At 35.9% G+C, this 17,120-nt stretch overlaps 1 protein-coding gene across 3 annotated transcripts in view; it reads right to left on the reverse strand.

Moving 5' to 3' along the window:
* The window catches only part of KCNT2 (potassium sodium-activated channel subfamily T member 2), a 371,544-nt gene that overhangs the window by 225,324 nt on the left and 129,100 nt on the right, over positions 1–17,120 (reverse strand). For all 3 annotated transcript variants that reach the window (XM_057729620.1, XM_057729619.1, XM_057729618.1), the window contains exons 5-7: positions 14,725–14,784; positions 5,640–5,714; positions 4,347–4,430 (exon numbers count right to left, since the gene is read on the reverse strand). In XM_057729620.1, the coding sequence (XP_057585603.1) occupies positions 4,347–4,430; positions 5,640–5,714; positions 14,725–14,784 (219 nt within the window). The remainder of the gene's footprint in view (positions 1–4,346; positions 4,431–5,639; positions 5,715–14,724; positions 14,785–17,120) is intronic.

The following is a 17,120-nucleotide window of genomic DNA, read 5'->3' on the forward strand; positions in this document are numbered from 1 at the left end:
CTTCAGACCTAGGGACACATACAGACTGAAAATAAGGGGATGGAAAAAGATATTCCATGCAAATGGAAGTCAAAAGAGAGCCAGATTAGGAATACTCATATCAAACACATTAGACTTTAAAGTAAAGGCAAGAGACAAGGAAGGACACTACATAATGATCAAGGGATCAATCCAAGAAGAACATATCACAATTGTAAATATCTATGCACCCAACATAGGAGTACCTCAATACGTAAGGCAAATGCCAACAGCCATAAAATGGGACATCGACAGTAACACCATAATAGTAGGAGACTTTCACACCCCACTGATACCAATGGAGAGACCATCCAAACAGAAAATAAATGAGGGAACACAAGCTTTAAATGACACATTAGACCATCTCGACTTAATTGATATTTACAGGACATTCCATCCAAAAACGACAGAATACATGTTCTTCTCAAGTGCACATGGAACATTTTCCAGGATAGATTACACCCTGGGTCACAAATCAAGCCTTGGCAAATTCAAGAAAATTGAAATCATATCAAGCATCTTCTCTCACCACAACGCCATGAGACTAGATGTCAATTACTGGAAAAAAACTGTAAAAAATACAAAGACATGGAGACTAAACAATATGTTATTAAACAAGCAAGAAATCAATGAAGAAATCAAAGGGGAAATCAAAAAATACCTAGAAAAAAATGACAATGAAAACAAAATGACCCAAAACCTTTGGGATGCAGCAAAAGCAGTTCTAGGAGGGAAGTTTATAGCAATACAGTCCTAACTCAAGAAACAAGAAAAATCTCAAATAAACAACCTAATCTTACACCTAAAACAATTTGAGAAAGAAGAACAAAAAAACCCCAAAGTGAGCAGAAGGGAAAAAATCATAAAGATCAGATCAGAAATAAACGAAAAAGAAATGAAGGAAACAATAGCGAAGATTGAAAAAACTAAAAGCTGGGTCTTCGAGAAGATAAACAAAATTGATAAACCATTAGCCAGACTCATCAGGAAAAAAAGGGAGCAGACACAAATCAACAGAATTAGAAATGAAAAAGGAGAAGTAACAACTGACACCAGAGAAATACAAAAGATCATGAGAAACTACTTTAAGCAACTATATGCCAAATAAATTGGATAAACTGGAAGAAATGGATACATTCTTAGAAAAGTACCATCTTCCAAGACTGAACCAGGAAGAAGTAGAGAATATGAACAAACCAATCACAAGAAATGAAATTGAAACTTGGGTGATTAAAAATCTCCCAACAAACAAAAGCCCAGGGCCAGATGGCTTCACAGGAAAATTCTACCAAACTTTTAGAGAAGAGCTAACATGTGTCCTTCTCAAACTCTTCCAAAATATAGCAGAAGAAGGAACACTCCCAAACTCATTCTATGAGGCCATCATCACCCTGTTAAAAAAAAAAAAGACAAAGATGTCACAAAAAGAGAAAATTACCGGCCAATATCACTGATGAATATAGATGCAAAAATCCTCAACAAAATACTAGCAAACAGAATCCAACAGCACATTAAAAAGATCATACACCATGATCAAGAGGGGTTTATCCCTGGAATTCAAGGATCCTTCAATATGCACAAAGCGATCAATGTGATACATCATATCAAAAAATTGAAGGATAAAAACCATATGATCATCTCAATAGATGCAGAAAAAGCTTTCGACAAAATTCAACATCCATTTTTGATAAAAACTCTCCAGAAAATGGGCATAGAAGGAAATTACCTCAACATAATAAAAGCCATATATGACAAACCAACAGCCAACATCATTCTCCATGGTGAAAGCCTGAAACTATTCCCTCTAAGAAGAGCAACAAGACAAGGGTGCCCTCTCTTACCACTATTATTCAACATAGTTTTGGAAGTATTAGCTGCAGCAATCAGGGAAGAAAACGAATAAAAGGAATCCAAATTGGAAAAGAAGTAAAACTGTCACTTTTTGCAGATGACATGATATTATACATAGAAAACCCTAAAGACGCTACCAGAAAACTGCTAGCACTAATCGATGAATTTAGTAAAGTAGTAGGATACAAAATTAATGCACAGAAATCTCTTGCATTCCTATACACTAACAACGAAAGAGCAGAAAGAGGAATTACGGAAACTCTCCCATTTACCATTGCAACAAAAAGAATAAAATACCTAGGAATAAATCTGCCTAAGGAGGCAAAAGACCAGTATGTAGAAAACTATGACACTGATGAAAGAAATCAAAGACAATACAAACAAATGAAGAGACATAGTATGTTCTTGGATTGGAAGAATCAACATTGTGAAAATGACTATACTACCCAAAACAATTTACAGATTCAATGCAATCCCTATCAAATTACCAATGGCATTTTTTACAGAACTAGAACAAGAAATCTTATGATTTGTATGGAAATGCAAAGGACCCTGAATAGCCAAAACAATCTTGAGAAGGAAAGACGGAGCTAGAGCAATCAGGCTCCCTGATTTCAAACTATACTACAAGGCTACAGTGATCAAGACAGTATGGTACTGGCACAAAAACAGAAATATAAATCAATGGAACAGAATAGAGAGCCCAGAGGCAAACTTATGCACATATGGGCAGCTTATCTTTGACAAAGGAGACCAGAATACACAATGGAAACAAGCCTCTTTAATAAGTGGTGCTGGGAAAACTGGACAGCTACATGTAAAAGGATGAAATGAGAGCACTTCCTAATACCATACACAAAAATAAAGTCAAAATGGATTAAAGACCTAAAATGTAAGGCCAGACACTATAAAACTCCTAGAGGAAAACATAGGCAGAACACTATATGACATACATCAAAGCAAGATCCTTTTGGACCCACCTCCTAGAATCATGGAAATAAAATCAAGAATAAACAAATGGGAACTAATGAAATGTAAAATCTTTTGCACAGCGAAAGAAACCATAAACAAGACAAGAAGACAACCCTCAGAATGGGAGAAAATATTTGCCAACAAAGCAACTGATAAAGGATTAATCTCCAAAATATACAAGCAGTTCATGCAGTTGAATACCAAAATTTCCATCCACAAATTGGTGGAAGACCTATCTAGACATTTCTCCAAAGAAGACATGCAGATGGCCAACAAACACATGAAAAGATGCTCAACGTCACTAATTATTAGAGAAATGCAAGTCAAAGCCTCAATGAGGTATCACCTCATACCAGTTATAATGGTCATCATCAAAAAATCTAGAAACAATAAATGCTGGAGATGGTGTGGAGAAAAGGGAACTCTCCTGCACTGTTGGGGGAATGTAAGTTGGCACAGCCACTATGTAAAAAAGTTTGGAGGTTCCTTAAAAAACTAAAAATAGAACTACTATATGATCCAGCAATCCCACTACTGGGCATATACCCTGAGAAAACCATAATTCCAAAAGAAACATGTACCACAATGTTCACTGCAGCTCTATTTACAATAGCCAGGACATGGAAGCAACCTAAATGCCCATCAACAGATGAATGGATAAAGAAGATATGGCACATATATATAATGGAATATTACCCAGCCATAAAAAGGAATGAAATTCAGTTATTTGTAGTGAGGCGGATGGACCTAGAGTCTGTCATACAGAGTGAAGTAAGGCAGAAAGATGAAAACAAATACTGTATGCTAACTCATATATATGGAATCTAAAAACATGGTACAGATGAACCCAGTGACAGGGCAAGAATAAAGATGAAGATATAGAGAACGGACCTGAGGACACACGGTAGGGGGTGAAGGAGATGCTGGGATGAAGTGAGAGAGTGTCATTGACATATATACACTATCAAATGTAAAACAGATAGCTAATGGGAAGCTGCTGCATAACACAGGGAGATCAACTGGATGATGGATGATGACTTAGAGGGCTAGGATAGGGAGAGTGGGAAGGCATTGTGGGAGGTTGGGGATATATGTATAAATACAGCTGATTCACTTTGTTGTACAGCAAAAACTGGCACAACAGTGTATAACAATTATATTCCAATAAGATCTTAAAAAAAGAGAGAGAGAGAGATTGCCTTAGAAGGGAATGCTGTTTGTCTTCAGAAGACTTGGCTACTTAGTTGGACCAGCCCAAACAGCAGTTAGCTTTGGTTTGGTGATATTTAGAATATCTGAACTATTTTTGTTTACCAGTTCATAGGGCCTTATAAAGGAAGGAACTTGGCAATGTGGGCATTTTACCATTTTCCGTTCTCATTAGAATATAAGCAGGCTTAGAGTCAATTAGCTTAGACATTTATGCAACACATCACTTTAATGAGGTTAGAAATAATGAAGTGTTGAAAAATATTTTTGTCTTTGCACTTGACTTTTATACTTACAATCATATTTTCCAAGGCATGTTTGGCAAGCCAACAGTTTAGAAAGACTGGGACAAATAGATTTCTTAAGGAAGGCCAGAATATCTGGAAAACAAATCAAAACTAAACTTTTATTTCAAAGCAAGAAATCGATATGATTGAGAAGAAAAGTGAAACAAAAATAAATTATTAAAGATAATATAATGATTTAAAACATGTGGCAAATACTTTAAACTCATATGATTATTGAAATGCAAAGAGTAGACAGGATCTTTTCATTCATTGTCTAAGTCTTACTTAAGGAAAAATTCTTTGGAAAATTATTGTAGAAGTAGAATGAAAATAATCAGTTCTCACTGGATGTCAGCTGTAACTGTACTAATTCCATCACTAAATCTTTTAGTGTGACTGTTATAATAGACATCACCTTTTTCTTTCTTGTAATTGGAGGTTAAAAGTCAGTGTAAGGAGACAGAGCTTTACCTTTTTAGAGCATTACCACTTACTCTGCAGATTCAAACATTCTAAGTGACATAGGAAAACCGTATTCCATTGGAATTATGTTTAATTAGCCAGTCATTCAATCTGGCTCCTCTAGATAAATCACACTCAATTTAAAATAATTGTCAGAACTGAGCATCAGCTTCAGATCACATTGACTTATTTTCATAATTTTCCAAATAAAATTCAAACAAATAAGGTGTTAGAAAGCATATTCCCAACAGATATTTCTATAACTTTATTAAACAGAGATTAAGACCTAATTTTGCAATGGGAAAGTGCTGGCTACATATGATGTAGTGGAACGGGTCCTCCACAGACTTTCATAAAGGAGCAAATTGCTGGTTGTCTGGTTGCTGGCAACTTTCTTAGAAAAGAGAGAACTGTACTTAGTAAATCCTGTGGTTAAACTAGCGATAAGTGTATTCTCAGCATGAGAAACATTTATAAATACTTAGTTTTACTTGGTTTCTATTTTTTTTTAATTCCACAATATACATAAGAAATGGAGGAATTAATCTGTGGTCTGTTTAGACAATATTGACACGTTTAAATGGCACCTCTAGAGCATATATTTCTAAAATGCATTTCATTTTGTTTTTGTACTAAAGCTCACTAATTTTCATGTAATTTCACAACCCAGTTATCCAACTGATTTTACTATTTATTTTTTAATACTATGATTTAACACAATAACCAAAGCTTAAATTCATTCATCTGAGCTAATATATTATTTATTACTGTTTAGATTTAAAGACTTTACTTATGTCTAATAATAAAATTATTTCTTTTAAAGTATCTTTTAAGACTTACTGAGATAATGAAGGGAACGGCGTTAATTATTTCCAAGATGAAGGGTATTCGTAAAATCTGTTCCCAGATGTTTCCCTTCCAAGAAAGAATGAATAAAAATGAAAGTCAATTATTGCTGAATCCCATTAAAGGGGGAAAAAGACAGCATAAGAATTTCTCTAGCAATAAGGATGCTTACGTTAACAGAATACCAAATCATTATTTAGAAATGCAGCAATGACTTTTAGAGATTATTTTGCTAAATGTAATTGTGCCCTCTCAATTTTATAGTCAGTTTAAGAAACAAAACAAATGTTTATAGTAATCTTTGAATAGTGTATGTAACACATTTTAATCATATTATACTTCATGGAAGAAAAGTTACTAGTAAAAATAAAACACATTAAAAAACCTTACAGAATCAATGAAAAAGCGACTCAATTTTTTTTTTTTTTTACTATATTACATTCACAAACTTTAAAGCATATCAAATAGTTTACGAACACACACATATAACAATGTCCCTTGGAATTAACATTGTTTTTAGATTAATATTTTCTCAATCATCTAGATTCTAATCTTCCAACCCACGTAGTCCAACAATATTAATCAGGCCTGGCTATATAGTTTGTGGGGCCCAGTGCAAAATGAAAATGCAGGGCCTCTTATTAACAAACTATGAATAATTTCAAGAATGGTGACATCATAGCATTAAAACAAATATGGGTGCTTCTAACTGTGCAGCCCTGGGCAACTGCACTAACTAATAGCTCATTCCTGAAACTTTCTCATACCATGTCCAGTGGAAATAAAACCTCAGAACATCATAAAGCAGTTTATTCTTCTGTGAAAAAAAATAAAACCTACCTGTTAAAAAGGCACCTTGAAATCTGACTCCCTGTAATGTTTAATGATTTTATGATAGTGGCTATATTATTGGGATTCTTTATTTTTCTTGAGGTCCCAAAGCTTGAAAACATTACAATGATGTAAAACACCTCCCCTTCACAAAGCAAATTCTAGGTTGGTGATTGCAAAAACACTAGTAAGTGGCTGCATCATCACTGGCTCATCACCCATCCACAGGCTGTGTAAAGAGCTGGCAGGGTAGGGAGCAGGTGGAAGAAACAGAAGCAATGAGACCTCCTCTGTGTAGAGAGGTAAGGGTGCTATAATGCTTCTCTCACCACCTCAAGCTCAGGGAGAAGGGCTCTAGTGAACTACTCAGAGAGCTGGGCTCAGACATGGGGGCTCTATTTGGCTAACACCTAAAAGCCACCAAAAAACAGCAGAGCAAAGAGAAAGAGGGCTGAGAGGAGAACAAGCCACACTTATGCCAATACTAAGACAGAGGCACTTATTTTCTGGGAACGAGATACAGACCCTAAAGAAGGACATTTATGGCCATTTTCAGTTCACACTCAGGAGGGCTGTGTGCCTGAGAGGACGAGGAACCTTGACAGACGGTGGCCCTTGGAAGCCCAGGGCCTGGGTCCGAGCCCTAGTGGCCAGCCTGAGGTTTGAGGCATCCAGGAGCTTTGGCCAGAGGCCTCAGGAGAACCACAAAGCCCCATTTGTATCTGCCATCAGAGCAACCCAAGCGCAGACTACTCTTGTGACAGTTTGCAGCTTTGTCCCAGAAGCTGACCTCACTTCCCGCTGCGCCTCCTCAACTCTGAGGGGCCAAAATCAGTTGGTGTCAAATAAGGCAGGAGGTGGAATGGGCGGATCCCCCCAAGATGATCCCCTGCTCCATGGAGTTCCGAGCGGAGCAAAAGCTAAAACTGGATGAGAATTTTAAAATTTTACATATCGATCACTATTTCTTAAATGCTAAACTGAGATTTGCCTTGCAATTAAAAAGTCTAGAAAAACTAAGGGACCTGCCCAAGACTTCATCTGATCAACACGTCTCCCTGGATTTGAAAGAGAAACGTAGGAAAACCAAAGCCTTTTCCTGCTTTCACCAAGTCAGACCTATTTAACACACCGTTTATAATTGAGTTTAATTCTGTTAAGCTCCTATTTTTTATCGCGCAGGTTAATATTACCATTTCTTTCATCAGTTTTTTGCGTGACTTAGTTTCCAGAATGTTTAACACTTGGCTTACTCTTTCTCACTGTACGTTCACCTGTCATTGTGCATGGTTCCTTGATGTCAGTGATGATACACAGGAAAACAGACTGATGTGACCAGAAGAGGGTGGGGTGTGGGAACACGCAACCACTGGTCATGTGGCAGGATCTTTCTACTAACACACAGCAAGACTGGCATTAGGTTTCTTAGCTGTAGCACACTGGGAAGTTTAGTCCATAGTAAACCAAAAGCTTTATATCTTTGGTGTCTCTCTTCATGTCCATTTATAACACAGCAATTTGACTTTTATGATTTTTTCTCAAACCACGAAAAGAGTCTCATGACAGGTATCTGACTTGGTTGGGTTCATTTCTGATTTATTTTCCATATTAAAGCCAGAGAATTCTTTCTAAAAATGCCAAATCACCAGTGCCAACATATTAATAGCCAAACTCCTCTTTACACCCTATGAAGCTTCATAACGTGGGCTCTGGCTACTGGTGTGGTTTGTGCCTACCGTATCCCTAGCCCATCCTGAATTCAGCCGCAGATTCATCACATACAAAACTGACTTTGATGCAGGTCTCTGAACACACAGGTTATTTCATACTTTTATAACTTCACTCACACTTTTCCCTCGGCTTGGAATGCCCCATTCTCCACACCTTTACCAACGACGTCCTTGACATCTGTTTGTAACATTTTACAGAACTTATTTGTTTATGTGACCATTAGGGTTCAATAAGCATGTTATTGAATAAATGAAGCTTTCGAATATTTTATACACACTCTTCTCTTCTTGGTATAATTGCTTTAATTTTTGAACATCAGCATTCATATTTTTTCTATTGCATTCAAATGGAAACACTTGAAAGAATTTTATTGTTTAAAGCGTTTCTGATACAATTATATGTAAGTTGTTGAACTTATGGCCACAAAGCGCAACAGAAATTTTCTGGAAGAAAGCATTTTTAGAGTACTTGGCTATATACCCGTCTTAGGTAATCTCATCAATGTTTCAACTTCAACTTATTATCAGTAATAAACCAATGACTTCCAATGTTGTACCTCTAGCTCAGATCAATATTGTCTGTTTCAGATCTCCACTGCCTAACCCACTGCTTCGCTTAGATGCCTCAACGGCACCTTGTAGGTACTATGTCCAAAAGTAAAATTTATGATGCTCGCCCTGACTGGTTCTCCAGTAACAGAAACCAGAAATCCTGGAGACACTCTTTACACCTTCCTTTCACACACTACATAAGTACAATTGGTCAATAAGACTTCCTGAGTCATATACAGATCCTGAGTTGTCTGGTTCTCATTCTAACTCTGTTCCCACTCCAGCCTCCAAACTGGTCTCCTCCCCTTCCTTCTTGTCCCATTGCCATTCACCCCCCACAATGTTACCAGGAATATGTTTGTTAGGCACATCTCGTGTGCCAATCCCGACTCCTCACTCCACCCCAAAACTCTTGAACTATTCAGACACTTTCACAACAAAGACACAGATTCTATTACAACCTACAAGACACTAGATCATTTAGCTCTCCTTGACCTCTCCATCCTGATTTAAAAGGTCATTCTTTCCAAAGACCTTCTGCTCCTTAGAATATGCCAGGGCCTTGGTACATGCTCTTTAAGAGACTTGGAAAATCTCCACCTTCCTTTCCAATTGCCTTTGCCTAGTCAACTCACACACATCTTTCAGCTCTTAACTCAAAATCTTTTGAGTGTTTTGAGCCTGTCCTCACCCCCTCATTACACACCAGACAAGATCAGACTCCCACACTAGGTTTTTCAAGTCTTCATCAACATCCTCCTCATTCCTTTTTTTCAGTTTGTATTTATATATTTCATCAGCACTTAATTTTAAATTTCACGAGGTCAAGGCGAGAGCATCCGTTTAGTTCAGGATTCTTTGCTCTGTTCCCAGCACAGTCCTTGCCCGTCTGAAACTCCTCAGTAAAAACTGCAACTGCATTATGTCAAACATGCTCCTGTTGATTCATAGCTAATGCGTGGGTATGTTTGTGCATGTACGTTTTGAGGAAAATAATGAATTTCCCCCTGAGGACTAATTTTCACAATCTATAATTATACAGAGAGGCAATGTACCCATTGCTAAAAATAAACAAATGTCTTTTCGGTTACATTCATTAGGTTTAATTCTAAGATCTCAGGTTGTCTTCTGAACTTAAAGATACATTTATAAATTATCTCCCCTAAAATTAGCTGATGAAAAATAGAGAAATTATGCAAAAATTGCATTGGTTGTTAGGGAGTCCCCATGGACCTACCTCATGTAAATCCACATGATAAAAGGAATTATGGTGAAAAAAGAAAGCACAAATCTAGAGGATGCCACTACGTAGAGAAGCATGAAATAAGACCCAAAAGGCAGACATATGCCTTTCAAAATTGTTAAATACCTGTTTCATTTAATCTTATTTTTCTGAATGAGATGAAAGGCATTAGTCTTCTTCCAAAAGACAACTTCTTAAAGGAAAAAAAAAGTTTCTAAGAAGTAGCTTTATCTGTTCTAAGTGTGTAGAACTCTCTGTGTTCCTCTTCTTATTGACAGAATTCAGTAAAATATAAATAAAAATTTAACCATTCTACAACATTTGGTATGAATGTAACTTTTCTTAACCAATAAAATGCAGGAAAATAGGTGATTTTCTAAAATATACCAGGCTTTTATTTGTATCATAAAAGAAAGTGCGAGTTTGGAATTATTATCTAGGTAACTCTAAAAAGCATTTTAAAAAGCATAAGACTTATGGTAATGTAGCTGTTGTTAGGCCAGGTTGGAACAAGGGAAGTTGGAAGCTTTCTTCTCTAATATTAAGAATACCTATGTTTAAAATATTTAACCAAAAAGACTAGCGACTTACCTTCTTTCAATGAGTTTAAAACATGGATTAACCCTATGGCCGTCTTATTTTGTATTTCTAAACGTAAACTCAACAATATTTAGATTTACCGTTTCCATGGCATGGTAAGCAGAATCACCAGACTCTAGGAGTCCTAGTCCAAATCCTTTGTTCCTTTCCAGAAATAGGCCCGTCATGATGTTAACATTTCAAAACTGGTGTTTTTTGTAAAGTGATTATAGAAAAAAAAATGTAGATTTAACCAAAGCCTTCTTGTTGTGCTGAATTGTTGTTTTCAGAGGTTTGGAAATTATGCCAGGGTGTGTTTTTGGTTTTTCCTTTTCTATTTAATGAATGTGTGTGTATAAATAGAGTTCTATTTTGAAAGCAGTTGATAAAGATTTAGAGGGTATCTGCGTGACAAAAGAATAAGAACTTTCCTGTTGGGCAATTCCCCTGGCTATTTTGCCAAGCCGTGATAAACATGGACGGGATGATGATTTAGGTTCAGACCTGCACTTTTGTATGACAGAGGACAAAATCAGTGGATGGCAGAGATTTTTCAATTATTATCTGCTAACCTCAACATACACTTTAAAGAGCTTTTGCTTATTCTGCTTTTACCCATTAGTCTTCTGATTTTAAAAAACTATAGTCTACATGATAGTTCAAACTTGTTTAATTGTGAAGGATTAAATCATGCTTATTTTAGAATGTCTAAGTTTAAAAACTATAAAGTGCTTACAGAATAATGCATTAAATTTACTTTTAAATATTGTATATATGCATATATGCTGTATATGTAAGAATATACATTATTTGAGTATATGTATATACACAGATGTAAACAAATATGAGAAAGTTGTATGTTGATTTGTTATTGATATTTCAGAACTAGAAATATCAAAAAGCAATACTAGAAATAGATTTCATTGCTCATGCAATATGCATTTCTGCATACCTGTCTATAATTTTTCTTAAAAGTCTAATTGGATAGAAGGACATCATTTGAAGTTCTACTATATGGATTTGCCAAAAAATGTATCCAACATTCTATTGAAAGGGTTAGAAGAGCTCACGAATTTGAGAAGGAAAGGAAAAGAAGGTAATTAACAGCAGCCTATCCTTCCAATGTCACATAACTCCTTTTTATCTTTGTATTGTAACACACAGAAACTCAATCACCAGGAACCTCTCCTCCATCTAGACATTAATGTTTATGAAGGTCAGAATGAAAATATTATATATCATCTAGCTCTGCCTACTAGGTCTTATAATCTTTGCTCTCATTTTATACATGGCAGGAATTAATTGATTACAAATGTCAGCACCATATAATTACAATGGAAAATTATAATTCCATCTTGAATCTCTCTGTGCTTTTTAAATGACTATTATTAGCAAAGCACCAAAGTTAATTTCATATTACTTTTTAGTTAGAATTTGGAGCAAATGCATTCACAAATGCAGATTAATATTTTGGCCAATTTATGTATTTTAGATACTCTCAAACTAGTGGAAGAGATTTAATTAAATTATAAAAAAAACCACCCACATGCCTAATTTTTTAGTGTGTCATTTTCTGTATATCACATTCAACATTTATCACATCCTTGAATACTAAAGACCTTAGAAGATAACATCTTGGATGTTAATTTACTTGATTTTTATTTTATTCTTCTAGTTATCCAAATTCAGGCTTTGTGAATCAGAACATATTTATAAAGCACTTATTTTGACAAGAAGATATACTAATAAACATTAAAAGATCCCTCCTCAACATCTCATTCTATACTGTCCATCACTAAGTTGGCACTTTCTAGGTAATTTAAGGTTAAATAACCAGTTATGTATAACATCTGTCAGCTTCCTCCTCTGGCTTCAAAATATTCTTTCAGGCACCATTTTGCATCTTCTGTGCTCTCAGAAAAGAACAGAATGTATCCAAAGCTAATTAGTAGTCCTCAACTTCCTGTTGTATCTTATTCTTTCTTTTTAGAAACCTTACTTCATCCATCATTTTTTCCTGTCCCCTCTACTTGCTCTCTTTAAATGATGCAGATTTTTATCATCAGGAGGCAATCTTCCACCTCATTATACTACTTTTAGTGAGCTCCTGGACTGGTCAACCAACATTCTTCATTTGACAATTTTACTCTCAATTATACTCCATTGAAATTGGTCTCTTGAGGGTGAATAACAAATGACCTCCCAATGAGCTTCTTACTAAACTCTCCAAGGTTCACATGCTTTCATTTAACACTTTTCTTCCTTAGACATTTGTAACAACCTATTTTTTCCATAAGTATTAAATCAATCCATCTGTATTTTTTTGGAAAGCACTCACTCTTTTCTTTCTATGCTTTCTAATTCATCAATCTCACCTTATTAAACACTGGCATCATGTTCTTTAGGTGGAGTTAATGAGAATTCAAAAAAGGGGAAAAGGTGAAAGAGTTTGTAAAGACTTCTTGCCCTAAATTTAGGATTAAAAAGTAGTATAGGGAATTTTATATTCAAAACCTCACGTTATGAAGTGAGAAAGAAATTTACATGGGAGATAAGAATCCCCCAAAAGCAGAAACTTGAGTGCACCTGTTGATACATTACGTGCAGAAACTGTGAACTGGAAATTGGTGATGACTGTGACAACCATTCTGATGACTTTCCACGCTTCTCGTCTACTCCACTGTCTGCCCTCATTGCTCCATTCTCCCAACAGCCGCAATTTAAGCATCTCCATTAACATGGGCCTTCACTTCTCCATCGGTTGCTATCCCATCCCTAATGGACTTGTGTGCTTCTTTCATCATTTCTGTGGAAATGACTGCCAATTCTTAATAGATCTCTCCTGCAAATCCCAGATCCTCCTTTTCAACTGTCTGCATGTCACATCTCTTTGTTTGTCCAAAAATACCTCAAATTCATTATTTCCAAAACCATTTCCATTATTCCATCTATCTCAACCTCAATCTGATTTTTTTCTTGATGTAATTTTTCTTGGTTTTACTGCCTTGTTCCCAGCCATTTGGATTTAAGAAATCTTAAAATGATTTTTGACATCATCTTCTCCTCATCTATTTCAACCAAACCGTTGATAATTTCTTTAGTTTCTACCTTCGTGAGTTCCCTTGTACTGAATTTATTCCTTTCACCCAGCCAAAGCCGCCCTCACAGTTTTCCTTTCATTCAGCAATTGCATCTTAGCTGAGCATGTGGTCTTCAGTGCGATGTCTCTTGGACCTGCGCTACACAGATGTTCTGAACACTCCTAAAACTTAGTTACAATTACAGAACTCTCATGTTCAACATCCTGCAACAACTCCCCATTGTTAAGGTGCCATACAAGGCCCTCCCAATATTGTCCCAAACTTCTTCCACCAATATTTCCCCAAATACGCCACACTCTGCCCAAACCTAAACACTTATTCATTCTTCCAATTTTATATGCACATTCCTTCTTTTATGCCTTTGCTAATTCCATAAATCCCTGTTGTTCTGCCATTTCATCTTTCTTAGTGAAGTCATCGATTCAAGGATTCTACTTAAATCAGTCCTTTCACCCCATATGACCCCTCTCTATGAACCCCCACAGGACTTTATTTGCACCTCACGGGATGTACCTATTATTCCGCCTTGTGTTATTATTGTCTGTATAATTTTCTCCTGCCCACCCCCCTTTCTAGACTGTAAATTCACTGAGAAAAGAACAATGCACAGTGGGGTGCTCTTCATCAAATAAGAACTCAATAAACATTTGTTAAATTGGGTTAGCCAAGCAAAGCTTCACCGAAAATGAAGGGAATTCATTAAAATAATTCCTAACAGACATGTTTTTCTCCCTCAGTGTTTTCTGTACAGATCAGGAGACGAGGTTGAGAACAATAAAAAGCCGAACCATTCCATGCGCTTGCCTGACATGAACATGCATATGATGGGTAAATTAGCCCATGGGAATTGGTGAAGTATGTGTAAGTCACCAGGGAAAACATTACCATGTTACCACAGCTTTTTATCACATCCTGGGGAGGTCCAAAATAATTTAAATGGTTTAAGAAGAGCTTGCTTTATCCGCAGAGTAAACAAAGGAATACTAGTAAATGCTACTAATGGGTTCTATCTCAGCAGAGAACTTCTAATTAAAATAACTTACCTTATAGCTGAGATAACCAAGCAGTATTGTTTCAAAGAGACTTATCAATGCCACTGATACCTAAAATATAAATTATACCTTAATGAGAAAATGCAACAAAATCAAAATATATATTCTGATTATGACTATTAACTTTATAAATATGTGCATAGTGTATGTATACATGTGTATCATATATGTTGTATATCATATATATCATATATGATATAGGAGGTGCTATGTGGCACTTTGACTTCTACATACAGATGGTAGGCAGCAGGCTGTCCCAGGCACTATAGCTTAGTTTTTGTCATTTCTAACACTCCTTAATGTCTGTTCTTTTTTTTTTAATTTAGTTCCACAGATGTAAATGTGGAATGAGAAGAGTCAGATGGCTGGAATTTGCATGATACGTAAAGAATAGGTTTTGTGTGTGTGTGTTCCGAACACACACTATCATACACAACTGTCCCACTACAAATAACTCTCTCCCCCAGCCATACTGCCACCATCTCAGTACACCACCAAAAACGGCAGTTCCCTTCAGAAAATAAAAGATATAAGCTTGGAGTTGGAGGATACTTTCCATGCTAATCACCCACCTCAAACAGAATAAAATAGTAACATCCTTGAACACTTAACAAAGTAGTCCATGCCAGCACTTAAAATACTTTCAGATTTTATTGGAATGGACTTCATAACCAATTCCCCTTCTGCAGCTGGACGTGAGCATCCTGCATCCCCCTAGATGAGCTTCCACCTTTCTCTCTATTCTGTAGTCTGTATACAATTTCCTCTGCTCAACTACCAAAGAGCTATGATTGCAACAGAAAAAAGTGACCAGTAGGGACATCCAAATTTGTGTTAAAGACTCGGAGCACTTCAGGAAAGAGGAATATAATCAAAATAAGCAAGCATCAACATGAAATAACTGAGAACAAATATATTTGTTTACAGATTTGTGAGGGTAAAGTCAATCTGCATGAGAAAGGCAGATAATCTAGAGCTTTAGATTCTGATTCCTGTTGGAATGAAAACTTTGATTTAGGTGAATACTAAAATATAAGGACAATTTGAAAACATATGAGTGCATGACAATATAAATAAAATAAGTCCAGAAGTGAAAACATTATTAAAAGAGAAAATCTGCACTTTTTAGATTTTCTCCACAAATTCTGTAAACCATAATCATCCTTTCTTTTTTTCTAGAGGTTCACATTGTTAGGTGATCTCGAGACCATTTTTAGCATGAATTATTCAAAATCCCAACTGAAAATAAGCATTCTTATTATTTTAAAATATCACTCTCAGATAAAAGCAATTTGAGCAGATCAAAATATATTTCAAGGCCATAGATAACTATTCATAAAAATATTAACTTACTTTATAAGTGTGTACCTCACTGATGGATAATATAGGAATCTAGCTTAGAGATTTAAAAACTGCATTTTTAGTAAGAACCGAAATATTTGAAAAGGGCTCTTTGTAAATTAATGACACTGCAATGAAACAGTATAAAAAACATAAAACACAACTTGACTTTAATAAAATATGAAATATGCAGACATAGTAAAAACTTGATTTCACAGTTATAATCACAATGCACACATAATTGAAATGATTCATTGTCACATATAAAATGTACAGACCTCACAACCATCCTGACTTTAAAAAACAAACCAAACATTTGATTCTAAAGAATTTTAAAGGTTGTTTATAAACAGTGAGTCTTAGGGTCTTTCCTTTTCTTCCAGACTCAACTGCCTCCCAGCCTCTAATGTTTTTAATCTTAGAGACTCTACTCTTTGAATAATTTTTGCTTTTGAAAACTAACAGAAACTAAAAAGTATCTGTAGGAAAGAGACAGGAGTAGAGGAGATGGGAAGTTGTAAAATGTTTGCTGGGCATGAAACTCAACAGAAAACTTAACAAAGAGCGATCCAGAGGGCTCAGGGGACAGGGCACCAATGTGTTCAGATGCTCTGTTCTCCTCGCGTTTCCTTACTCCTTCTTCGGGGTTCCTTTTATGCCAGGGCACGCTTTTTGTTTTATTTACAAAATTATCTGCTTAGGGACCAAGCTCTTCCTACGGGTAATATGAGCTGTTCGTTCATTTGTTTATTCATTTAACAATTGTTTATTGAGATTCTACCATGTTCCCGACATTGAGAACAGAGGGTAAAAAATGCAAACATGGTTCTGGGCTTTTGATTAATTTTTCAAAGATGATAGAACCTAAGACTTTAGGAATATCTAAGGTAGTTTGGGGAACTTGTTGTGCCTTCAAATACTGGTTTACTTTGGTTTCTGCTAGATCCTCAAAAGTTTTCTGAAGTCTAATCCCGATCATGAGGAAATTCTCAAAGGTAGAATGCAGGGCTTAGGTGAACGTGAAGAAAGGAATAAAAATTTTAAAA

Source organism: Hippopotamus amphibius, chromosome 3, assembly GCF_030028045.1.
Source record: "Hippopotamus amphibius kiboko isolate mHipAmp2 chromosome 3, mHipAmp2.hap2, whole genome shotgun sequence".
NCBI classification, from domain to species: domain Eukaryota; kingdom Metazoa; phylum Chordata; class Mammalia; order Artiodactyla; family Hippopotamidae; genus Hippopotamus; species Hippopotamus amphibius.